General features: G+C 39.2%; 2 protein-coding genes across 13 annotated transcripts in view; both read right to left on the bottom strand.

Moving 5' to 3' along the window:
* DNM1L (dynamin 1 like) overlaps positions 1 to 976 on the bottom strand; it is a 47,527-nt gene extending 46,551 nt beyond the window's left edge. For 7 of the 8 annotated variants that reach the window (XM_019625688.1, XM_019625689.1, XM_019625694.1 and 4 more), the window contains exon 1: positions 712 to 976. In XM_019625688.1, coding sequence (XP_019481233.1) covers positions 712 to 813 — 102 coding nt within the window. In that variant the 5' untranslated portion in view covers positions 814 to 976. The remainder of the gene's footprint in view (positions 1 to 711) is intronic. The other variant, XM_019625693.1, reaches the window with a different exon arrangement.
* Positions 977 to 14,160: 13,184 nt separating this feature from the next.
* FGD4 (FYVE, RhoGEF and PH domain containing 4) overlaps positions 14,161 to 26,905 on the bottom strand; it is a 219,976-nt gene continuing 207,231 nt past the window's right edge. For all 5 annotated transcript variants that reach the window (XM_019625681.1, XM_019625686.1, XM_019625683.1 and 2 more), the window contains exons 15-17: positions 24,110 to 24,250; positions 21,096 to 21,236; positions 14,161 to 19,965 (exon numbers count right to left, since the gene is read on the bottom strand). In XM_019625681.1, coding sequence (XP_019481226.1) covers positions 19,711 to 19,965; positions 21,096 to 21,236; positions 24,110 to 24,250 — 537 coding nt within the window. In that variant the 3' untranslated portion in view covers positions 14,161 to 19,710. The remainder of the gene's footprint in view (positions 19,966 to 21,095; positions 21,237 to 24,109; positions 24,251 to 26,905) is intronic.

The raw sequence follows: 26,905 nt of genomic DNA, 5'->3' as shown, positions 1-26,905 counted from the left end.
GACCCAAAATAAAAAGACCAGAGAACCTTGAGGCTCAATTTAGATGGAAGACAAAAACCACAGCCTACGCAGAAAACTGGAATATTCCTCCCTAACACCCAGGTCCAAGCGGTTTGGGGGGTATTTTGGTTTTTAACTGCTTTGGCGTTCTCCAAACCTTGGAGATTACACTGCAGAAAAACAGGTGCTACACAGGAGCAAGCGGCCTTCTCAGCCCCCACCGCGCGGTTCCGAAACTGACTCCACAGCCCCTGAGCAAGGCAAGGAGGGAAATAAAACACCCAGCCGCCCTGAAACCAACCAAGAAGGGGCTAGCCGCGCCCCCCACACACACACGAGCCAGTGCGCCCCGCGTGCCCCGCGCGTCCCCCAGGTGCCCTTGGAAGCAGCGGCCTGCGGGGAAAACCGCGCCCGATCCCCACGGACTCCAGTTCCGCCTGCCGGCCCGTCCTTCCCCCACCCCGCCCCTGAGACCAGCCAGGCCCGCCACGCCGGCTCCGCCCCTCGCCTCCAGCCAAGCCCCGATTCCCAGCCCCAGTGCAACGCAGCCCGGGGCAGCAGACGCGGCAGAGCCCGGGGAGCCCGGGGGCACCAAGCCGTGTCCTCCTGCCACAGGCCGCAAAGACTGGCCCGGGAGCGTGCGCTGCCGCAGCCCCGACCAGGCCCGCGCCCCGGGCTCTGGCCCTGGCAGATGTCTCCCTCGTCTCTCACCTGCGTTCCCACCACGACGATCTGAGGCAACTGGATGATATCGGCGCCCACAGTGTTGAAGACGTCCTGGAGCTTGTTGATAACAGGAATTAGCGCCTCCATAACTCCGAAAACACGGGACCCCCGCCCGGCCGGCCGCGGCAATGAATGGGGCCGCGGCCCAGAGTCCGCCTCCTTCCTCCTCTCCTCCGCCCTCTCCTCGGGAGCCGGCACCCATTGGACCCAGCCCGGCCGCTACCTGCCCTCTCCCGGCAGGCAGTGCGCTAAGAGGGAGGTGGTGAGAAACAAAGCCTGCCGGGAGTTGTAGTTCTGGAGCGGAGAAAAGCCAGGGCCTACGGCTTCCAGAAGGCTGCGCGGTGAGGGCGGACCCCGAGCCGGGAGGGAGGAGTGCTTGGCACTGGATGCTTCACTGGCTCTTGTCAAAAGGCTAGGGAGCGAGGCCCGGATAGTAGGAAGGAATCGATGCATTTATGACCATCTTCGAGGCGTATTGGGTGGAAAATGCCGAATATGTGTGAAGTACAGCAGAGTCTCTTGATTAACTAAGGTGTCATTTCCTTATGAGGACGCTTTCTCAATAAGGGCGGCTTGGAAAGGCTTTAACAGCCCAGAGCCTCAGGCACCCCAGCCAGCTGCAAAAGGTCTATAGGCTGACAGTAGAAGGCATGGGGTACTATTTTGCAAAAATACAAAACCAGCCGAGGTTAGAAGACGTAGGTTCTCCAGGATTTTTGTAGAAACGTGTTCAGAAAGAATTTTAAGAGTGTCAGAGTTTTAGAGGGTAAGGGCTGGGCCCTTGCTCTCTATATTCTGTATAAAATGTTGCTTGCTGTGGCCTGATTCCCTGCAAAGTGGAGATCTGATAACTGCCTTACTAGCTTTTTGCTAAGTGTGCCTACTGTTCTGTTCCTAAATGTTGTTTTTCTTTTTAGACAGATAGTATCTCTCTTCTATGCCAAACCTCCAAGGTTTTCTATCTCAAACTTTACAAAAACAAATAAAGTGACATTTGAGCAAAGATCTAAAGTAGGTGAGGAGAAAACCCCCTTCCCTACTTTATTTTTCTTCATAGCATTTATGTCCACCTAACGTGCTACACATTGAACTTGTTTATTCTCTCCTTTTGCTAGACTATCAGCTCCTAGAGGCCAGGGATTGTTAACTGTTTAATTCATTGATGAGTCCTTAGTCCTTGGAAAGTGACAAACAAGATAATTGCAATCTCAGTCCCCTCTGAGATTACAATCTAACTGACTACCATTATAAATAAATGGGTCAAGTCCTATGTTGCATGTATTATGGACCACATAATAGAAGTTTTTCTAGTCGGAGGGGGAGGAGTGAAAGTTCAAGCAAGACTTCCTAGAAGTCATGAGATTTAATCTCCATGAGGGCAAGGACCACCAGCAATAGTGCAAGTTGTGCACTATACAACTTTAGCAGGCTCCATTCACCAGCGCGGCCATACTCAGTAGCTCTGGAGAACATGCTTGATTTGTTTAGCAGGACACATGGTAGGTATTTAATAAATATTTTTGAACAAATGAACTGTCATCCAAGCTAAGACCTGAAGGTCCACTAATGGTGTTTTGACATCTTACCAAGTTTTATGAGCATTCCCTTCTGTTTGATATTTTTTGAAAACAAAAATTTCAGGGACAAAGTGGTAAAAAAATTTCAAAACTCCAAAAACGAGAGGGGATAGGCTCACGGTGAAGTTCCATGGGTATAACCAGTAACTGTTTCAGAGGAGCACAGTGCCCTGGGGCAAAAATGACGCAACTATAACCGTTTTTCCCTTATTTGTGGCCTCAATAGACATAGTCTTTTCCTATTTGCTAATGGCAAAATTAAATGAGCAAGCATATATGTATTCCAGAAAGACAAATGTCATGAAGTTTACATGGCATTATCTAGTTCCATTGAAATTATAAAATATTTGTGATAGCACATCCGGATCTTTGTATGAACATGCTTCAGGAACAATAATGACTGCTTTTTAATTTTATCTTTTTCTAGGAGAAGGAAGAATGATCACTGGCCGATGCTCACAAGTTCTCCTATCACTACCACCACCAGTTAGGTTTAAGCAGGCTTGACCAGTTCTTGTCCAGACACTAGAGCATTGAGTTCATTGGGCACAGAAGAAAAATGTTTGAGGCTAGAGAAACAGGAAGTGGTGAGGCCTTGAAAAACAGTGGCTCTAATTTGATAACATTTAAAAAAAACATAAGGCAGGATACTCAATGTGCAATGTGTTTCACTGGAGACAAACAAAGCAAACCAATTTGGGTTTCACATTTAAGTTCAGAACACTCTTGCTTGTGGGAAAGCCACTTAGCCAAGTATGACTTCCCTCATCTAAAGTAGGATAATGTGTTTCTCAGTGGGTTGCTATGAAATCAGATTATTCCATTATCAAGTACTGTCTCCAAAGGCTTTTTAAAAAAACTCCTTCAGCCATCCCTCTCTCACTATAGGTTTATGATTTAGGCAGGACAGTTTGGTTGCAAGTCTCAGAAATTAAAGTCTAACTGGCTCAAAAAGAGGAATTATTTAACTTGTACAACCTAAGGGCTAGCATGACCTTGACCTCAAAACTAACTGGAAACAGGGGCTCAGGCAGCGTCAGAATTCTCTCTACCTCTTATCTCTGCTTCTCTCTGCATCACCTACTTCATTCTCTCAAATCAGTTTGTTCCTGTGGATGAAGTGAGCGGACAGTGGTGGAAGCTGTAGGGATATCCCTAAGCAAGCTGCTCAGGGCCCATGAGGTTGAGCAAATAATGAAACTAGATTTCCACCCTGGTTCCCTGGCATATGAGTTTCCTATTGCTGCCTTAACAAATGACCACAAACTTAGTGGCTTAAAACAACAAAAATGTATTATCTTACAGCCTTGTAGGTCAGAAATCCAACAAGGGTCTCACTGGGCTAAAATCAAGTTATCATCAGGGCTACAGTTCCTTTCTGGAGCGTCTATGGAAGAGCCCATCTCCTTGTCTTTTCTAGATTTGAGACCACTCACATTCCTAGCTCTTGACTCCCTTCCAACATCTTTAAAGCTAGCAATGTCACATCTCTTTCACCCTTCTTCATCTGTCATCACCTCTCTTTCTGAGTGCAGCCAGGGAAGGTTCTCTGCTTTTAAGAACCCATGATTAGAGTAACTCACCTGGATAAGCCAGGAGGACAATCTCCCCATCACATTCTGTACCTTCCATTGTATCTGCGAAGTCCCTTTGCCATGTAAAGTTCACAGGCTCCAGGAATTACCACTTGGACTTATTGGAGGAGCCATTATTCTGCCTACCGCACCAGGTTAAGGTGATTGGTCTGGGCATGGACCTGACCAAGCAAGGCATTTAGAGGCCTTCCCGGAGAATTCTTTAACTTGAATGAATCCGAGAATTTTCTTTCTCGTTATGGAGCTATAAGGATGTGAGTCACTGTCACCAGAGATCATTACATGTGATTTCCTACCACATGTAATAAATTGATTTCGGAAAATAAAGTAGACTCCTTATTCATCACAAAAATTTTTTACAAATCCAACATGTGTCCCATACTTCTAAATGTACTTATATAGGACATAATCTAGGAATTCTAATCCCCATAGTTAACCACAACCTCTTTTTCTAGTTGCCCTTTTCACACAACATTATTAAACTATTATTTTTGTGAGAACTTACTGTATGCTAGGCACTGTGCTCAGCATTTTACAGTTGCCTTGTGGGATAGGTTTACAGATATGGAAACCAAGGGTCCAGGGGTTTAAGGAAAGTGATGCATTTACATTGCTGGTATGTGGCAGAGCTGGGATCAAAACAGGCTATTTGGCAAGCTCTTAATCTCTATACATATTGTCTCATTTTTTCATTCATTCCCTAATTTATTTAACACATATTTATCAAGTACCTGTTAGGCATATGGATCTTAGTCACACAATGTATTTGCTAAAGGGCGGGGTGGGGGGGGGGCTATGGACATGATAGTAACATGTCCTTTCCCCTTAGCCAACAGTGAGCTCAGAGAGCAGAAATAGTGTCATATTTGGCTAGTTATCTCCACTATCTAGTATGCTTATTGCGTAGTACTACTCTAGTAAACTTGGGCTTCCCTTTTCTTTTACTTGGAAAGTCTGGAATAGCAAAGACTTAAGCAGCTCTATTTGTAACTAGAATTTGCAGTCAAACCCAGCCAAAACATATAAGACTGGCCTGGCATAGGACTCCTCATCAAAATAGCTGCAAAGTTACTTTTTTTTGCTAGGGAATAGACTGGCTTTGCTCTAACTTAAACCCCTAAAGAGAGAAAGTTTATTTTTAATTAAATTTATAACAGGAAAAAATTTTATAGTTCTTGCAAAAGATCACTGAGACTATTTTTACAGCATACGTATTCAAATCATTTTATGCCAATATATTGATCATTAATCATAGTCAAGCTCCATTATCCATGCCTTCAAATCATAGTGGAAAGTGCAGATCTAATATTATTATAAAATCTACAACTCTGATGGGGAAGCCTCTTTGTCATATTTTGGAACCTGCCCTACTTTGCAGAGATGAGAATGAAAGCAGCTTTAATCAATTTGTACTACTCCATAGGAGTCAAACTTAACACAGACATTGTCAGCAGGTGCAGGAAATAAATGGTCTGCAGATGGTGGAGTCTGTCAGATGATTCAGAAGCCAGCAATTGAATCTGGCGAGATCCTGACAGCCCATTAGAGGGCAGTGTGACAACACAATTAAGCGTAGTCGAGTCCTCACATCTCCCTAGACTATTTTCTTCCCTTTGCTCCACACCCATACATCAATAGAACTCACTTAGCCTTACTTTTCATCCTCCCACCTTCAAAACAAGTGGCGGATTTTACTAACTGAGATTATAGAATGATTTTACATCACAGTAATGCCAACAAGTGAAAAAAGTTCCATGTTAGACATCCTTGTTCTTAAACTACTCTATCTACCCTGTCTCTGGAAATTTCTCATTAGCCTCTTTCCTTTACAACTGCACTTGAGGTTCCCAAAATGTTGTGTGGCTTTCTTAGAAACTCTTCAAGTTTCCTTTCTCCTCTGTTTTTCAGGTTTCCTGTGTGTCTTCCCTACACCAACTCAATTAACCTACACTTTATGCTGAAGAGAAACTTACCTTTTTAGTCCTTGGATTGCTACCTTTGTGCATCAAAGGCTCACTGGTGCGCTGTGGTAAACCAGAGGGACATCTACGCTGGGTTTCTTCCTTCAGCAGCCAGGTCTAATAGAAACTTTGAATATCTTTTCTTTCTCATTTCCCAACCAATTCATCTAAACAGTAGTGGGCAGCATAAGTCAGTTTGAGTTTTAAGAACCAATTGTGTAGAAATTCCATATAATCGTGATGGATAATAAGAGTTACACATCAGTGACACAATTAGTAAAATTCGTGAGTAAGGCAGTATATCATAAAATACTAAGCACAGCATATGTAATATGTCTAAAGTTTATCCAACAGTGACTTTTTGTTTCGTACCGATGGCTTTCACGTATTCAAATTCCTCTTCAGTTACTGAATGTTTGACTAAATGGATGAATGGATGAATGGGTAAATGAATAAATAGCGTTTTGCATATTAAATATACTTTGTCCGGGCTAGTCAGGGATTAACATGTTGTTATTTTAGAACTAGTACAGTATAAGGGGAAAAGTTCTGAATTAGTTATACTCTTTAAGAAGCCATGATCTTACTCCCAACCCCTGATCTATGACATAGGACTACTAATATAACTACTAAGGATGAGACCTACAACCAAATAGAAGTAAATTTTTAAAAAGCATTAGCAGTACTAGTAATGCAAATATTGAAAACGATGTACCCCAAATCCAGACAGCAGTCTTAAATGTGTGCCACTATTCACACCAGTAGCAAATACAAAAGCAAACAAAATAAAAATGAAAACAATAACAGGCATTAAATACTATATTAAGTACGAAAGATACAAAGGCAAATAAAACATGCATTGGCATTCTTCCAAACTCAAATCTCCTTTCTTCTCATTCCCTCCTCTCAAGAAGAAAATGAACAAGTAACCAGAATTAATATACCAGAAATCAGCACATAGGAAAGGGACCTAGCCTTGGCTTCCTGGATAAAAGGATGAATAGGAGTTGACCAGAGAAAGTGGAGGAAGAGAAAGAACCAGTCAAAGAGAGCAGCTTGTACACAAGTCAAGAGGAAGGAAAGAACATGACATATTCTGGATGCTTTAAATAGTCTAGTGCGGCTCAGTGTAGAGTGGGAGGGTCTGTGAGGGAATGGTGAGTGGCAAGGCTATTATCTGGTCAGTCAGAGGTGAACTCACGAGAGTGAGGAACTAGAGATGTAACCTCTAGGTAATGGAGAAGGTAATGGAGAAAAATCAGAAGGATCAGCAAAGAGACACATGATATTCTGAATTTTATAAAGATCATCCCATCCCACGGGATTGGGATGAGGTAAGAGAGAGTGGGAAACCAGATAGGGAATGGTGCAGTAATTCAAGTCAGAAATGATGCTAATGTATACTAAGGTAGTAATAATGGAGATGGAGACATCTGGACGAATTTTAGAATAGATGTACTTGTCCAGAGCGGGGGTGGGGGTGGGGGTGGGGGAATAGCCAAGGGCAGAATGGGCAATAGGAATATTTAAAAGATGGAAGAAAGATGTTAAAGAAACCACAAAATAGTGACCAAAAACAATTAAAGGAAAAATAAAAGAGAATGGCTTGTTCAAATTGTATTTCAACCTCCTTGAGGGCTTTTCTTTGCTTCAGAAGCTAGCAAGGTTGGTTTCTAGTAAGATATTTCTTCCTAGCTTGCAACTGGCTGCTTTCTCTTTCCATAGCCTTTCCTCTGTGCACATGTGGAGAGAGAGAGCCCTCCCGTTGTATCCCTTCCTCTTCCTCTAAGGACCCAGTCCTATAGGATTAGGGCCCCACCCTTATGACCATTTAATCTTTTTTTTCTTTTAAAGATTTTATTGGGGAATTGGGGGAGGGGAACAGCGCTGGGGAATCAGGGGAAGGGGAACAGACAAGTTGCTGTCCTTTTGTTCTTTAGTCTAGTTGTGGAGGACGTCGCTTCACTGGCCCATGTTGGCACCATCATTGCGCTCTTCTCGGGTGAGGCAGATCGGTCGCTGGCCTCTGGAAGGCCGCTCACGGCGGCTCTTGGCAGCTCACACCAGCTGCCGGCCACTCACGGTAGCTTTACAGCAGCCCACTGCAGCCTACACAGTTGCCGGCAACTCACAGCAGCCCAGCTCCAGGTCGAGCTGTTGTTCACCATCTTAGCTGTAAAGGGCACAGCATCACTGGCCCTCATGTGGGATCCGAACCGGGGCCCTGCTGCTCAGAGCTGGGGTCCCAAGCCAACTCTTAACCCAATGCGCCACTCAGCTGGCCCATGACCATTTAATCTTAGTTACCTCTTTACATGCCCTATCTCCAAACACAGTTAAATTGGGGATTAGGGCTTCAACATATATATTTAGAGGGACACAGTGTGGTCCAAAGCAATATTATTAAATAAATAATGTAAAATATGAAAATCTCCTCACCTCTGATCATACTTTCTAGATGGGAACCACTGTTAATAGCTTCTTTCTGTTTATACTTTTTTTTTTTTAAGATTTTATTGGGGAATCGGGGGAAGGGGAACAGACAAGTTGCTGTCCTTTTGTTCTTCAGTCTAGTTGTGGAGGACGTTGCTTCACTGGCCCATGTTGGTATTGTGATCATTGCGCTCTTCCCGGGTGAGGCAGATCAGCCGCTGGCTTCTGGACGGCCACTCACGCTGGCTGCTGGCTGCTCATGCTGGCTGCTGGCTACACATGGTAGCTTATGGCAACCCACTGCAGCAGGGGACTGCAGCCTATGCCGTCGCCGGCGATGTTTATACTTTTCACTGTTCTGGCATAACATATAAGTTAGATCATGCTACACATATAGCCCTATTTTTTCACTTGTAGTGAAGAAATCTCCTTTTATATATAGATTTTCTTCACTCATTGCTATAGTATAGATATCTTTCATATCAATACATAAAAATCCCAAAATATTCTTTCCAACAGCCACATAGTATTTTCTTGTAAGGATTATAATTTACTTAACAGTTTTCTCTTGGCAGATGATAGATCACTTTGAATTTACTACAGACAATGTTGCAGAAAATACCCTTATACATGTATATATTCATACTTTTATTAGTATTTTAGTAGGGTAGATTCCTAGAATTGGAATTGCTAAGTCAAAGGGTATGCATCTTTAAAACTCTAAATAAATATTGGTGTGGCTATTTATACTTCTAGTAAAAGTATATGGGAGTATCCATTTCCCACACCCACCATAGGGTAGAATCAATATGTTTAGTATTGCTAGTGTAACAGGTTAAAAAAGCAATCATTATTTTTATTTGTTTTTCATTATTAGTGAATTGTTTCCATATGTTGGCCCTTTATATTTCTTTTTCTGTGAATTATTCATATTATTTGCCCATTTTTCCCATTGCCTTGGTATTTTAAAATATTCATTTATATGAGTTTTTAATATTTATTATGGAAAACAAGCTGTTAAATATGTTGCAAATATTTTGTCAATATGTATTTTGTCTTTTAATTTCATTAATTACAAGTGAAGTGAAGTTACAGGGCCAATCTAGTCCTTTTACAGGTAGATGGTACTTGATAAGTGTGTTGGGGGTTAGGAATCAGATTCCAGGTGTGGGAGCCGAGCCAGGGCAGAAATGGCCCCTACAAGTGCCTTCTCAGTGCCTAAATGCTTGTTTGTTTGTTTAGCTGAGCCATCCTGCCACCTGTCGGCAGCTCAGCGGCAGCTCAGCTCTGGCTGGGACTCAAACAGCTGTTGCTCAGAGCTCGCACTCCTGAGTGAGCTCTTAACCAACTGAGCTCCTCGGCCGGCCCTCTCAGTGCCTAAATGCTGCACGTAGAATGCCTTACCTGGCAATCAGCTCAGCCTGTTTGCCTTAGTAAAAACTTTGACTCCTGAAGAGGAGATTTTTATATGTTTATCAGCACTAATGCAGAGCCCACCAGCTACCTTATTTGTATTCACAGGATCCACAGATATCCAGGGGCTTTGGCTGAGGGACTGGAAACTTGGCTGAACAGCAATGGAGAAAAAGTTCCCCATACAGCACTATGCAAAGGAAGCCCTTGAAGAATATTTAGAAAAATAGAAGTGACAACATATATTTATACATACAGTTAAATTATACTTGCATATGATACCAAATACAGATTTTAAAAACGGCATGGAGAATCAGGGGAACAATGAATAACAAAAATATAAGTAAGAATCTCATAATACTAGAGGCTAAAGGAACATTAGCAATTTTCATCATTTTAAATTTTAGTCCAACCGTAATATTTTACAAATAAGGAAACTAGGGCTCAGAGAAATGAAATGGATGTGTCCATGTTCACAGCTCCAGTTCCTAGAAGAGAAAGGATTAGAAACTCAGTTCTCTGATCCTCAATTTGACAAAACCACCTTGATTTAGGAGTTCCTTGTATCTCCAAATTAAAAAAACACACACAGATAGAAAAAGACAGTTTGAGGAATACAATCAATAATGTTGTAAGCATTTCTTAGGGGGCCAGATGGACCAATGTCCTTTTGGAGAGTCCACTTCATAGTCGATGTAGAGGTCTGACCACCGCATTGTATTTCTGAAACTGATGTTGAATAATACTGTATGTCAACTATAATTATATATACATATATAACCTCGGGACATGGAGTAGAGTGCGGGAACGGATTCAATGGAATTGTGATAAGCATGATATCGGGGGAGGGGGGTTGTTACTTTGTGAGGGTGAAAAGGGTAACTATTGCATTGTTCTGTACACCTGAAACTAACAATAAAAAAATTAAAAAAAATAAAAAAACACACACAAAAATACATTTTAAAATGTGAACTTTAGAAGTATTAAGATTTGATAAGTTACTAACCAGGCTTTTACAGTTATTTTATGTCCCTGGCTGAGACCCACTCTTTGGTAGAAGGTGAACCCAAGCTCTTCAGCCAACTCAAATCCCCAAGAAGTAGCATCCTTGAGTTTTGCCCACAGACTTGGACTTCACCTAGACCATCAGCTCCCAGTATCAGAAACTCAGGGCTCTATCCACTATACGGTAACAATATACTTAAGGGATCAACTAAAAATACTGTTTCTTGTGAAAATACCATAATGGACTATGAGGTGCCATCTTACTGTATAAAAGAGCGTTTCCTTTACGGAGACAAAACATGGCTTTGTTTTCATTTAAATGCAGGACCAAAACAATGAATGAATCATTTCCTCTATAAGAGAGTGACTGCAGACTAAGTGCTCATTATTCAAACCCTGGGCCAGGTCCACTCTGCCAGCCCACTTCCTCAGTACATTAGTCTTTCAGCATTTCTGGCTCTTTCTGCCACAGTGACCAGCTGCTTCTAATTTCCTCACAGTCTAGGTGCTGTAGTGATGGTGGTAATAGTGGGTTGCAACTGGTATTTTAAAAGCAATAATCCATTGTGCAAAGGTTGACTAAAATTTGCACCATTATATTTTGAAGTCCTTGACTATGTTTTAAACCCTCAATCAGAAATCTGGCTTTGGTATGAAAACAATTTAACTATATAAAATGTTGATTTCTTTTCCTGTCAGCTGCTATTCCAAAGGTCTGTCTGTACCCATAACAATTTGATACTTTGGAAGATTCTATTCTTTTTTTTTCTTTTATATAACCTAGCTTTTATATTCAGTATTTATTGAGTGCCTACAATGTGCCAGGCACTATACTGGGGATTGGGGACATTAGTAATCCAAACAGATAAAAATCCTTACCTTTATCGAGCTTATGTATTAGTAGGTGTAGACAAACAATAAAAACCAACATAAAAATAGCTAACTATTTAGTTTGGCACAAGATTATAAGTGCCATGCGGAAACATAGACCAGGTTAAGGAGGAATGGGAGTGTTATGTGCATAGTGGAGGCAGTTGTACTCTTAAGATATCGTGGTCAAGTGAGATTGTGGTGATGAGATTTGAGCAAAGACTTTATTGGCAAAGGTGTTAATCATGCAGATATGTGTGGGAAGGAGCTTTGTGGCAAGAGGAACAGCTAATTGTGCATGTGTTATAGGGCTGGTGTGTACTTGGCTTGTTGGAAGAAATGGAGACATGGTACTGGGTGGTGATGGGCAGAGACATATAGGACCTTGTGAGGCCGCTCAAAGTCATCAAACAGGGTATACCACCAAACACCTATATAGCTCTGGTCTACCTATGTATTGGCAATTCTCAGTTCGAAGGACAATGCACCTTAAGGGTTTTTAGGCCTCTGAGGCATATCCATAACCAGCCATAACATCCCTCGCCGCCAACCCAAAAGGGCCATAGGACTTATTCTAGCTGGTATTGGGGCTGCCATAGGTCTAACAGCTCCTTGGGGAGGATTTGCCTATTATAAGGCTACCTTACCCAACCTAACAAGGTCTATAGTTGCTCTAGTTCCAGACACTGGAGATGTCCTCCAGAGTCTCCAGTGGTCCTTTGATTCGCTTACAAATGTTGTCCTTGACTACTAGCTCTTGATTAGTTATTAGCTGAATAACAGGGAGTATGTACAGTAATTAATAAGACTTGCTGCTCTTATATAAATGCCACCAGTCAAGTAGAGGAAGATATTACAAAAATATACAATCAGGCTGAATGGCTTCATAATTTTGCAAAGGAAAAGTCCAACAACTGAATCTATCTGGCAGGCAATGAGACACTCTACCTTCCATAACTTGGTTTCTACCCTTATTAGGGCCTTTAGTTTGTATATTACTTCTACTACTGTTCGGCCCATGTCTTTTTAATATACTTGTCAAGTTTGTCTCTGCCAGGTTATAGCAGTTCCACTTAAAAATGATGGTTCTCCAGGGATTCCAACCTGTTCCTCTGGAAACAGAAGCCCTGAATTTATGCCAGTCTCCTCTTGACAGTATCACTCACAACTTTTGCCTCCCACCTGCCAAAATACAGGAACAACACCTCCTTTATCCTGACAGAGAGAGAGAGAGAGAGAGAGAGAGAGAGAGAGAGAATGAGACCCTAACTATAACATTGCCCCCTCTCAGCAGGAAGTAGATACAGAAGAGACACACCATCCCTCTCCTAAAATATTTCAGGGTCTTAAATTCTTTCGGTGCGGGGATGAGAGGGTAGGTAGAAAGGTAGAAATATGCAGGAGGGGAAGGAACAAGTCCCAGTTTGGAGGCTCCTTGATACTGTTCCTGCTTAGGTCACAGATATCCTGCTCTGCAGGCTATCATAAAGTTGGGCACAAAACAACTAGCTCAGCAGGAAAGCAGGCTCACACGTGCCCCTAAAGCAAGAAGGAAAAATGACAGAGAAGGATAGGAATACATCCTGCTTATTAGAATGTACATCCTGCTACTCAGGGCCATTGTAATGAGCTCAGACAACCTTAGGATCAAGAAGGGAGTAAAAGTACGCCAGCTGGGAGAATGAGAGATACTGGAGAGGGAGAGGGGGAGAAAATTTTACCCATAGAAATAAAAACTCTCACGTAATGTAAGGCGAGGCTGCTTCCCCCCCTCTCCTGGGTGAGTCCGCTCCATGTCTCAGAGTATACTCACTTTACTAATAAATTTCTTGCTGTCCTGTGCTGCACAAACTCTGTCTCTTGACTTAATTCTTTCCTTCAAGAATACGAAGACCTGAGGTACAACATTGTTGATGGTAACAAAAGGACTCTGGTTTTTGTTTCGAGCAAAATGGGGAGTCCCTGGAGGGATTGGGGTAGAGAAGCAACATGATCTGATTTGTATTTTTTTTTTTTACTTTTTTTCTTTTTTTTAAAGATTTTTATTGGGGAGTTGGGGGGATGGGAACAGTGCTGGGGAATTGGGGGAAGGGGAACAGACAAGTTGCTGTTGTGTTGTTCTTCGGTCTAGTTGTGTAGGATGTTGCTTCACTGGCCCAAGTTGGCACCATCATTGCGCTCTTTCCAGGCGAGGCAGATCAGTCGCAGGCTTCTGGACAGCCGCTCACAGTGGCTGCTGGCCGCTCATGCTGGCTGCTGGCTACATATGGTAGCCCATGGCAACCCACTGCCACAGAGGCTGCAGCCTACGCCGTGGCTGGCAACTCACAGCAGCCCAGCTCCAGGTTGAGCTGTTGTTCAGCATCTTAGCTGGGGAGGGCAGTGTCACTGGCCCTCATATGTGGGATCTGAACCAGGGCCCTCTGACGTCCCAAACCAGTTCTTAACCATCACACCACTTGGCCGGCCCTGACTTGTTTTTTAACAGACTGCCCTGGCTACATAATTGTCAGCGGGGGCAAGGGAATGAACTGACCAAAATTTCTGACAATCAAAATCATTACATCTAAGTCGCTAGTATTCACTTAATGATGTGTTTATTTACAAGATACAAATATTTAATATTTAATAGGAATTAAAGTGCTTAACTTTACAATGTTTCCAATTCTCTGCTTTTATGACCAAATATACATATATTACACAATATATACACTATCTGCAAGTAGTTTACATTTATATAGCTAGGAAAGAAAAATTACATTTGTGTACACTTTTCACATTTGAGTAAGCTCTAAAATTCTGATAACGTACTTTTTCAAACTGATCAGTCAACAATTCAAAACGCAGGTAACACTTATTCAAAAATATCAGTCAATTGTCACTCACAAAACGAAATGCTAGTTTGGTGAAACAGAAAACAGTTTCATATACAAACATGATTGCTAAGGAAGGGAGAACCCCACCAAGTGATACATTTCAATATCCATATAATGTGTAATATATAATGCAATTGTTATCATAATGGTCCCCACAGACTATTATGTTTCTTTCTAAACCTACATATATATCACTCTATGTATTTGGTATTCACTTATTAAAATATACTACAATGAGATTTCTTGATTTAATTTCTCACTAAATCTACAATCTCACTAATTCAATCTATAGTGAATTTTAGGAAGGAATGACCATCATATAACTAACCTCAAACAAGTTAAAATAATCTTGTAGAAGCCCTGTGCTATCATCTCAAAACATGGAAAAAACACTGCGTTTTGCCAAATAAATGTTCAGTCCAGAAAGTAGAAGACCATGATGAAGGACTTCACAGGGATTATTTACCTCAGTAAACAGTGCAGAAAATGGTCCCATAGAATGAAATCATGTTTTTTTTTAAAGCCCAATGAAAGAGAAAGTAATGACAAGATATTAATTGTATGATTTAGAGGCCAAGGTGAAAGGCCTGAGTGCAATAGATCCCATCAGTATGCAGTTACACAGATTTATTTCTTATAGTTTCTATCCCTTCTGCAGTTTAAGCATTTTTCTCTTATCTTAATACACATTGATTGTGCTTTGATCAGGAGATGAGTAGGCTCTTTCTGTGCACCTCTCTGTTCATTCTTGCTCATTTTCGTTCCTAATCTTATTCCTCTCTACCATATCAGTAAAGAAAGCAAAGTTATCATCTTCTCATGACATGATTACAGGGCACACATAAGAGTGACTGATACTAAAAATCCATGTAAATAATTTATGTTAAAATGTTTAAATTAAAAAGAACAGTTTCTATAAAAAATTCATTCCTATGGGGAAAAAAAGAACTGGAAATGAACAATATTTTTACATATATACATATACTCATAAATTCACAGAAAGGGTTTTTAAAGTAGATCTAGCAGTCTTTATATATCTTACTCATATTTACTGGAGAATCTATAGTAGATAGTACTATGGAAATAAAAAGCAATTAGATTCAATTAAAATTGGATGAGAACAAAGAAATAACATGATCCATTACAAATGTCAATACAGTCCTAAGACTAAGAACTGGTTAGCCACAGTTTTTACAGTAATACATTCTTGAAGAATACAAAGTTTAAGAATGAAAACATTAAGACATTCTTGTCCTTTGAATTAATTTTAGCTTATAAATAACATGTGCTTAATCTTAGACCCGCTAACACGAACATCATGTGATGTAGGGAATTTTAATTAATCTTCTGTTTTGCAATATAGCAAGGATACCTGCAAACAAATAAGACCTTTGTTCCCTTGAAGTTTATTTGTTCCTGTTGGTGCCTTTTCCTCAAGATAGATCCAGCCCAGAAAGATCATAATTAGAGTTATCACAGACAATAGGCTCAGAATAAGAACTTAAGGCTTTGAATGTAACCAGAAATGAGATCTAAAATTTGAAGGGAAAAAAATACCCTGTTTCCACAAAGTAGACAAGAAAAAGTAAAACATAATTGTGAACTTGCACAAGTATTTTTGATATAAAGTTTTCAGAAGGCATCAATGAATCCTTAATCACCCTGCAGTACTATAAAGTTTGAGTTTTCCTTATATACTTATGACTACAACTATTCTCTAAAAAAAATGCAAATGTATATCTATATATGGGGACAGGGCACATTTAAAAGGCTAGTTCTTAAAAAGAGTTTGGTAATTTTAAAAAATTGGGGTGTTTAAAAAATTGGGGTCGGTCACCCAGTGAAGACAAGTACACCAACCTTTATGTTGCATTGAACTTCATGAAAGATGAAATGTAGCTTGATGAAGTAGTGCAGATGTGCTTTCATTGTTTCACCATCCATACCTTTTGCAAAATGCTTTTGATATTTGAATCCAAGGAATAATGCCCACTCCCCTCCACACACATACTTCCTCTTCCCTATACTGAGCAATGAGTTACATAATCACTTCTAGAAGTTAATTCCTGTGTCCTTGTGGTGAGGGGCATTCATATTAAAATAACAGTATAAAAACATACCCTGAAGAGTTTTATTGCTTGCATACACGACAGCATTGCAGATGCCCTTATTATCAAAGTGGCTGGTGGCATTTTATTTTATTGAGTTCCACTGAAAACCTGGAGATAAGTCTGCACTACATTTCATACTTAATATACCGAATGGTAGACTTTCAATAAAGAAAAATTTAAGTTTAAAAAATTGGAATGTTTTATAATGAACAGCAGTTTTTATCAAAGAAGTATTTTTTTTAAGTTTGGAGGAAGGGCACTTTAAAGAAAAGATAACTTGGGAAGCACCAAATTAGCGAAAATAAAGAATAAGACCCATATGGAATGTGGGTTTTAATAGGAAAGCAAGTAATTATTTTTTTTAGGTTCAATTTGTCATGTCTGCTTAGTTGTCTCAGAGAGCAAAAGGCATAGATTGTTCTTGTAACCAATCACACTTTGAGGTCTTTCGGTTTAGCTGAGTGTTTACTAAATGGCTGACTAACAGTATTCCTTTGCCTTTCTCCAAGTAAAAGCATTTGTGAATTTAAAATAAGAAACAGGTAAAGCTGCTTCATTACTTTTCTTTTTGTGCTTGGCTAAAGAACATGGGGTGACTGTTAAGATGGTGACTGGGTAAACAGAAATTCTCTTCTTAAAATATCATTTCTAATTTTTTAAAGAAATTAAAGATAACATTAAGAGCATGATAATAAATATTCTGTTCACATGAGTAACCTTTCAATATTCTAAATTAAAAAACATTGATATGTATTGAGCCAAAACTTGAGTGTAATTCCATTCCAGGAGAAGCACTTAGTGGGGGGAGGGGGGTAAGAGAAGGACAGTTGTCCTGTTGTTCAAAACAGTTTTCAAAAATAATCTGGACCATAAATTTTCTAATTGGCCCTTACATTTCCATTGTTCTATCCAGATTTACAAGTCATCTACCCCAGATAATCATTCCACATTTTTATTGCTTCTCTTTCTTGAGATTAAGAAAAGCAAAGCATCATCTCTAGCAATAGTTTAACTTTCTCAATAACCACCCATGAAAACACACACACACACACACACACACACACACACACACACACACACACACACACACACACACAGTTGGCAACTAGAAAAGAGAAGCAATGTTAAATATTTCTCAGTCTGTCCCTGACTTAACAGGAAGAAGTTACCTTTATCTTTTTGGCTCCAAGTATTTGGTTTAATGTAAATGATCATGGCTGGTATTCCTTTTATGGAGGAAGGCAACCTAATTATGTCAGCCCCACATTAGTTTCTCTGCTCCTTTGGGATGAGGAAAAATAGGAGCTATTTCAAATATTTCTTAAAAGGGCCTGAAGAAATGAGTGGAAATCTCAAATTGTGAATGAATCTATTCTACATTTAAGGTGTAATCCCCAAAGACAGAAGATAAAGGGGTCATTCTCGCGGATTTCTGGACTGATGTATTAAAAGTGATAATGTTTGGGGCATAACAGAGTAAATGAAAAAAGGAAAAAAAAATGAATTCTAATTTGAGAAAGGGTTAAGCTAAATAGCCATGTGAGATTTTAATGTAAGATTTTAATCATAACTATAATATAATGAAGAGCAGCCTTCGTCCCAAGGAATTATATTTTGTCTATTAAGATTCCGTAGAAGGATAAAAGGGGAAAAAAATGCTCAGACTGTCTTCAGTCATCTTGTACCTCCCAAAAAACCTATCATTAAAATATCGCTTTTCGGTATTGCGCTTCCACCCCCCTCTTCTTTAGTGAAGGGGTGTAAAGAGTTGAGTATACACTTCCTTTAATATCTATCTACCCTCCTCAAACTTAGGTTATCACATGTGAATTTTGTTTCATATCTGACCAAGAAATAGGCCCACACAGTTATCTTAAGTGTTAATTATACACTTTCAACCACCCTTAACAGTCTTATGGAAAAGAAAAACTTTACAGTAAATGTTGTTTCCTTATGTCCTGTTTTCTGTGTAAGGTCAGGTATCTTGTATACAGTACAGGTTTTTGGTGAAACTTTTTGTACATGCTGATATTAGCTGCTGCAACAATTAGAGGATTATAAAAGGTAAAATAACCTGTATGACTTTGACCATCCCAGTGACCCAAATGCACTTTATCTCAGAATAATCAAGACTGAAGCATTAATTAAACCCTCATCTTATACTTAAATAGGAATTATTAGCACCTTCAAAGAGAGGCACTGTTTTAAATAGGCACAGAACAAAAAAAATAGTACTTTAAAAATACTGTTGGAATTCACTAATATATCCCATGCCACATAAATTACTGCTTTTTCTTATTATAAAAATATTAATACCTTTAGATGTGAATCCATTAAACATAAATCACCAAAAACATTTCTTAAGTTTAGAACATTGCTCAATTCCAAGATAAAACATGCTTTATATTTAAAAAATAAATTAGAGACAAATATGAACCTAAAGCTGAAGAGAAAAAGCATGTATAGTATATGTATATATATATATATATATATATATTTATATATATATTTTATATTTAATGCTATATATACACAACTGCTATATACTTAAGATATTTTATTCTTAGGACTATTTCTACAAAAACAATTATTATCTTTTCTTAGTAAGTCGAAAGTCTGAACACCAACAATTTGTCCTTCTTTTTAGTTTTTAAAGGACATACATTATTTATGCTGCTTGAGCGTTATAAACTAAATTAAATAATATAATAGCCTAAACGGTCCCTGTATTTTTTTAAACCATGGATCTATTTGGCAACATGGAGGTATATCTTTCAAACTGTTACAAGTCCTACATGTGAAAGGGAAGACATTAAAAGATTTCTTAAATGAAAGTGGCCTACCCTAACCTGATAGTGATAGAATCAATTGATACCATTTTCTTCAAGACAAAAGTACATTTTCAAGGAATAGCTCATTAAAAACTGCTCAGTTTTTCACATTATTTCCAACTTTTTATCGGTGGAATGGCTCTGCACATTAATTTCACTAGAGTACATAAACATAGGAAAATAGTCCCCTCAACAGATGCATTCATGAGCCTGTGTTTTTCAACATAAAGTGCTAAAAGATGAATAAGGGGAGCTGGGAACGTCTGCAAGCTGTAAATCTTCAGACTCCCACACTACGGTTGGTCCTGGAGTTCAGCAATCTGACTTTCTAGGTTCAAGATGATCATGCAAGATGAGTGAATGCTCATTAGGTCCTTCTGGTGTCTCACCTGTGACAGCTAAAAGGATGATTTTCAGCCACTTCTGTTTCAGTTCCTCGCTGTCTGCGGCAAAGCTGTGCACAGACTTGGACTGGGTCAGTTTGAAACTGTGTGGCAGGTCTGCACTCCTTGGCATATCATCCACAATGTAGCCTAGGAGCGGGATGGTGGCCTGGGCTCTAACATCCTAAAGGAAGAACACGGTACATAGGAATGTGACATGTGTTAGCTTGCTATGTGCGTCCTATTGTGATCTGGCTCCTCTAAACCTCTTTTCCTACCACTGTTCCACATAGACTTACACTGTGAGCTCTCTATGCACAGAAATCATGAGCCAGCACTAGCACAGCACCTGCACCTGAGGTCACCGATAATGCCGGCTGAATGAGTTCATGAGTGACAGCTGACCTGCAAACCAGCTCGGATTCATTGGCCCTACACCTCCTGCCTGTCAGGGAGCCTACTCAGCTCTTCATTCAGTGAAAAAGGGAAGAAAGGCACAGTCGTCTTATGGTATAAAAGCAGCAAATGTTAATGATTCTTTCATTACCAAACTGTTTTATTTGGTGTCTCATCCATTCGTCCATGAATTTATGGACAGGAAAAGGTTATAGGAAAAACAATGAAACAGAATAAAATATATACCTTGGCTTTTTAAGTCTATTTCTAACATAAAAAAAGTTTTACTAGCCCTTAATATAGATATGGGCTAAAAGACAACAGGTACATTTAAAATTTTATGTATTTCCAGGTGAATACATAATTGGTTTAAGTTCTGTTGGTTTTTTAAGTGCTACACGATCCATAGTGCCTAGTAATGCTCTGGTTATAACAGAATCTAAATCTGCATGTCTACTGTTCCCACAGATTTATCTCAGATCTATGCACACGTGGGTCTCAAAATTTTACTACTGGATAATGTTATTCTGAGGTTGATTTAAATTCCTCTGTGTCTCAATTTCTCTTTCAGATATTCCTCCATCCAGGGGAGGAAAAAAGGCTTATTATTTATTTCCTGTCATTAGAAAGGCTCCTTCTCCTTCTTGCTTCTCCCTCTGCCCTTTCCTAATTCAACTCGCCTTTTTCTCAGCCCGACATTGAATAGGGATGAGAAGGGGAGAAGGATGCAGAGGGCAAAGAAATTATTGGCTATGAAAGGAATCAACCAGCTTCAATAAACTTGAATTTTAGTTACTTATTTTTTCAATTGCAATGAAAACAGTGAAACCATCCAAGCTCTCTTGTTCTAGACAGGAGCGATGGAAGCATTTTGAGTTCAGTGACCTCTGTCCCTTCAGACAGATGAAGTTTAGATACCTGGGGGGCACCGTACATGTACAGCACAAGAGGATCTTGTTTGGGGATCACACACCAAGCTTTCTGCCAAGGTTTTGACTTCTCCATATACTGAAGAAAGCTGCATACCACGCTGTTTCCAGATACTTCTGCTGATTCAATCTAGAAAAATACAATGGAAAGAAAGAGTGAGAATAAGAAAGAGACAACAAACACAAAATGGACCAGATAGAGAAGTGATTCAACTTAAAAAAAAAAAAACATTCATAAAGTACAACGTGTTTATATGAAATGTCTCCTGGGATCGTCCACAAAGGTTCATCTACAGTTATTACTTAAACGTTCATCTAGATTTATTCCTAGCATGAGAAAATGTTTAAGTCAATTTTAACTCTCTGGATGACCACACCTTGAATTTAAAGAAAGTTAAACATTTACTGTCTGCTTACTATACAGGCATTTTTCTTAGCTCACTACATATATCATTTCATTTAATCCTCATACCAACACCAAGAAGTTACAAATTTCATTGTCTATGACATTCAGATATGAAATAGCTTCCCCAAGATCATGCATTTAGAAACTGGAATGCTAGGATTTGAGTCTGGATCCAGAGCCTAAACTTTTAACCACAGTGCACACCAACTTCAACTACATAAGAATGCAGTAACAAAAAGGCAAATACTGACCAGCAGTCTTTGTCCTGGAACCTGAGATAATATAAATGTTTTTAAAATTGCATGAACTCTTTGTAGAGCCATTTACAGTTTTCTGCTTTGTCTCCTAATAGATTTTATATATGTATATACATATACATACATATATCTATATCTATCTATCTATCTATCTATCTATCTATCTATCTATCTATCTATCTATCTATCTATCTATCTATCTATCTCACTGGCTAAAAAGGGAACAAAACAATTTGACGAAATGATGGAAGCAAATTAAATTGGTTGGTCATCACAGAGAGCGTTAGAAGCACTGGCTGGCCCACTATGGCCGCCAGCCCACCATCTACCTGTTCTTATACTGCCTGTGAGCTCAGAGCAATTTTTAAAGATGAGCATTCAAAATCGATACGATAATAGGAAACACTAACTTTGGACTCTAATTAAGTGAAATGTTATCTCCCCTCCCCTCCAAAGAATTCCATTCTTCTTCTTACCATACTAAAAAAATGATACTAAATTACATTTTAGATTTTGTCAATAAAAATTTGTGAAAATTTGTTTTTTCTCTGGTTGTAGAAGTAATATTCTCAGTTTTGCTTCTTGGCCTGCAAAAACTAAAATAGTTTCTCTTTGGCCATTTACAGAAAAAGTTTGTTGACCCTTGGTGTAGTACAAATAACAAACTAACTGACACAAAGCAATATGCATGTATGGGTGTGTGCATATGCACACATACACACTTATCTTTTATTTATGGACTTCACATTATACATTTATTTGATTAAATGTGTTAACCTAGTAACTTATTTTTCCCCAAGTATAGGCTTTCCTGGAAAACTACCTAGAGATTTTTATTTCGTAGATACAGCCTGAAACTCACCCTTTATAACAAGTTATATTAATGTCAGTAACATCTATTGCTGCTGTTTAGTATTGAGGCTGTGTTTGTGGGAGTCAATGAAGCATTTCTTTCCACCCCCTCTGCCTGAGTAAATCCCATTTTGGTCTGCCATTCAAATAATGTCTATATATCCTAGAAATGAGAGTTATATTTTTAGTTTGTGGGCCTATACTTTAACCTTAAATGGACCTTGAAGTTTATGATCCTTTTTCAGTTACTCGAAATGACCTTTTTATACCTATAGAGTGTAGATGCTCAATAAACAATCATTGATTCTTAATTAACCAGTATGTTTATGACGTTAGACACATAGAATTTTGACCATGGTCTTATTCTTCACAGACTTTCCAGGCTTTCTTGTACTTAGGTCTTATCATATAATTTATTCCTTATGTTATTAATATCTTTAGGTGTTAAACTCATTTCAGATATAAGTTGCATTATAGTTCTGAAGCTTAGGGGTATGAATTTATTCTAAAACATGAGTCAAATTCACTTGTGAGACATTTCAATATTTCAATGCAGTTATGAGATTACTGTCATTGGCTATTAAATGATTCTTTTTTTTTAAAGATTTCATTGGGGAATTGGGGAAGGGGAACAGCGCTGGGGAATCGGGGGAAGGGGAACAGACAAGTTGCTGTTGTTTTGTTCTTCAGTCTAGTTGTGGAGGATGTTGCTTCACTAGCCCAAGTTGGCACCATCATTGCGCTCTTCCCGGGCGAGGCAGATCAGTCGCTGGCCTCTGGATGGCCGCTCACTGCGGCTGCTGGCCGCTCGCGATGGCTGCCAGCTACACATGGTAGCTTATGGCAGCTCACTGCAGCAGGGGACAGCCTATGCCGTCACTGGTGACTCACAGCAGCCCAGCTCCAGGTTGAGCTGTTGTTCAGCATCTTAGCTGTGGAGGGCAGTGTCACTGGCCCTCATATGTGGGATCCGAACCGGGGCCCTCTGACATCCCAAGCCAGTTCTTAACCAACGTGCTACTCGGCCGGCCCTAAATGATTCTTTCAATGCAATAAGTTGGAAGAGTTTTTCATGTAATAAAGTAATATTTAATCTAAATTTTAATAATTTCATGCAGTGGTTTACAAAGCCAGTATAATGAAATTGAGAAACAAGCTTTCCTATGAAAAAAATATACTATAATAATTTGGGCATTAGAAGACAATTAATACTATAATATTTAACTATAGCTACCTTAAAAATAACAATATATTTTACTCTCAAATGCATGTTGGTTTAACATAGCACTGCCTTTCTTTCTAGACAACCAAATATGACCCCAAAATCCAGCAATATAGAACAAAAGTATGAATCTTGTTTGCAGTTCTCCAAGTTGTTAAATACTAAGTAATAACCAAATATGTTATTTGTATTCTTCAGGGTTAAAATACAATTCTATGTTCCTTGTATAAAAATCCAAAAGATATCCAACATTTAATGTTTCATACCTCTAAAATTCCTTTCCTTTTCTTTTCTTCACTGTCTGTGAATCCACTTATTATTTGGTAACAGTCTTTACAAACTTTGTTCAATTTACCACCATCATATTCAAGTTGAGCTTTGTAATCAGAACACTTCCAACAAACCACCTTAAATTAGAAAAGATAATGAAGAGTGAATAATCCTACTTAAAGAATAAGATTTAAGCAATAATCAGTTATAGTGATAACACAAATGAGAAATAATTAACTATAAAAGGCAAATTTTTATTAGACTAAGAATATCTTCATGAACATTAGGAGTATTTATCATGGTATTATAATGCTGTTTGTGATGGGCTCTGCTTGCTTACCTTTCTCTTTCTGGCCTCTAAAGGTAGGAGATCTTCAAAGGCTTGGTCCAGACCATTACTCTTCATAACCCCGGATATTTCATCGATAGCCTCCCAAAACGAACTCTTGATCTTCCCTGCCCTCAGTTCTCCCCTTACACCACCCTCCCCCACTTGTCCCCCTCCCCAAGTGCTCCCTATCACAGGAGAGAGATAGCACCCCTATCTAACCAGTCATGTCCAGTCAGAAACCTAGGATCATGCCCAACACCTCTCTACAGCTCTCCCCCGAGAGCCATCATATTACAAAGTCCTGCTGATTTTACCCCTTAAATAGTCTTTCGATCTGTCCATTTTTCTACCTCTTCCTTGTAATTACCTGAGTCCAAGCTATCAGTGTGCTAGTTTGATTGTGACAGCCTCGTGACTGCTCCTTGTAGCATTCTTACTGGCCTCCAGGCCTCTACTCTTATACCCCTCCAAGTTATTTTCCAAACAGCATCAGATGCTCTCTTAAAAATGCTACTCTGATATGTTTCTCCTCTCCTTAAAATCCTTCGGTCTTCCCTTTGCTCTTGGATAATGAACAAATTCTCAACTGTGGCCTACAAATCCTGTATAATCTGCCCCTCTTACTCCCTGTATCTTTAGTGACACTGGCTTCTACAGCCCCCCAAAGTGCTGTGCTCCCTCCCTCTCTTATCTCTGCTTCATCCTTCAGACACTGTTGACTCAGAATCCTACTTCTTCAAGGAAGACGACTCTAACTTCCAGAATAGAGCACACTTCTTGTCACTGTGCTACTAAAGTTCCCTGTACTCTTTTTCATGCACTGACTACAGGTTATACTCATACACTTGTGTGATTATTTGAATAATGTTTGTTGCCCAAACTAGGCTGTAAGCTCTACGAGATTGTCCTTGTATATTTTGCTCACCAGCACACAATAAACATCTATAGGCTGCTAAGGAATGAATGACTATAATGAATAGATGCTATTTCTTAATGAATGGTATTTTTCTTAATTATTACAGGATAATTAAAAAAAAAACAAACAAAAAACCTTCCAGTTTAAAAAAGTTATCCTCTTGCTTCTAGAAGTATATTTTCCCCCAATTTATAGTGGATAAACTCTATTTAAGAAATATAAATATCAATAAAACTTCTGGTTTAGGTTCACTGCTTGAAAAACTCATGATAAAAACAATTTACTGTTTTCTCATAATTACAATGAAATTACTCTGGGATTTAGAATTAGATATGTCTGTATCTGTAAATTCCTATCAACAAATATCTTATATTTAAATCATACCACAGTATTTTGATGATCTACATTCAAACACATTTTTGTTTTTTGGGGTTTTTTTTTGTTTGTTTGTTTTTATTTTTATTTATTTATTTTTTTAGCTGAGCCATCCTGCCACCTGTTGGCAGCTCAGTGGCAGCTCAGCTCGGGCCGGGAATAGAACCACTGTTGCTCAGAGCTCGCACTCTTGAGCAAGCTTTTAACCAACTGAGCCACTTGGCTAGCCCCCTCAAACACATTTTTGTTTGTTTACCGAAGGCAAGTATGTCAGTGCCTGACATCATTTCAAGCAAACTCAATGATAAGTTTTTTAAAGTCTTACCCTGAGGAAAAAAGAATGTTTGCTATCAATTTAATTTTGGTTACAAAACTGTCTCGCTGAGTCAAAACTTAGGAAAAAAGGAAGACTAAATCTGTAGTCTGAGACTAATCTAAAAGAACTACCAATAAAAATTGCACTTAATCATATTAATAATATATTAGACCATAACACTGTAATGCCTACCTTCCTTTATGGTTACTCGTTGCTTTTTAGAGGAAAGCATATAATTTTCAACTTGGTTTATAAGGCTCTCCAAAACCTGCTGCTACCTCTCTCCAGCTTCATTTCATGCTTTGTTCCTTATCATTCTTTGCATATGAAACAACTCAACTGCTGAAAACCTGTTATGTGCCTTTTCTAGCTTGAGTTGTTAGAGAACTATCATTGCCATTAAATGAAGTAGTGTGCCCTTTTAAATTTGTAATCACAAATCTTTAATGGGCACCTTTGTTTCTCTGATAGGCTCGCTTTCCCTGCTCAGAGACAACCGTTTCATACTTAGCTCTCCTTCTGGAATCTCCCCCACCTCCCTTTCTGCCCCTTTCACTTTTGGCTGATGACCCTTCCTCATCCTTCAATGAAAATATACACGTCATCAGACCTAAATTCCCTCATTTTCCACCACCAAATTACAAACACACCCACAATGCGCCCATCTTTCCCTTTTTCCTTTCTGTTATAATGGAGGGAAATTTCCATCAAAAGCCTGAACTTCCATTTATGCTTACAGGGTCCAGTATGATGAAATTGAGAAAAAAGGTTCCATCCCTTATTTTCTCAAAGCCATCAACTTCTTTGGTTATTTCTCTAACTATTTCTTATGTCACACTTCACCCTATTCATTA

The sequence above is a fragment of the Hipposideros armiger genome, unplaced genomic scaffold (genome assembly GCF_001890085.2).
Source record: "Hipposideros armiger isolate ML-2016 unplaced genomic scaffold, ASM189008v1 scaffold_638, whole genome shotgun sequence".
NCBI classification, from domain to species: domain Eukaryota; kingdom Metazoa; phylum Chordata; class Mammalia; order Chiroptera; family Hipposideridae; genus Hipposideros; species Hipposideros armiger.
Note: the sequence above shows the minus strand (reverse complement) of the source record. Positions and strands in the feature narration are given on the sequence as shown.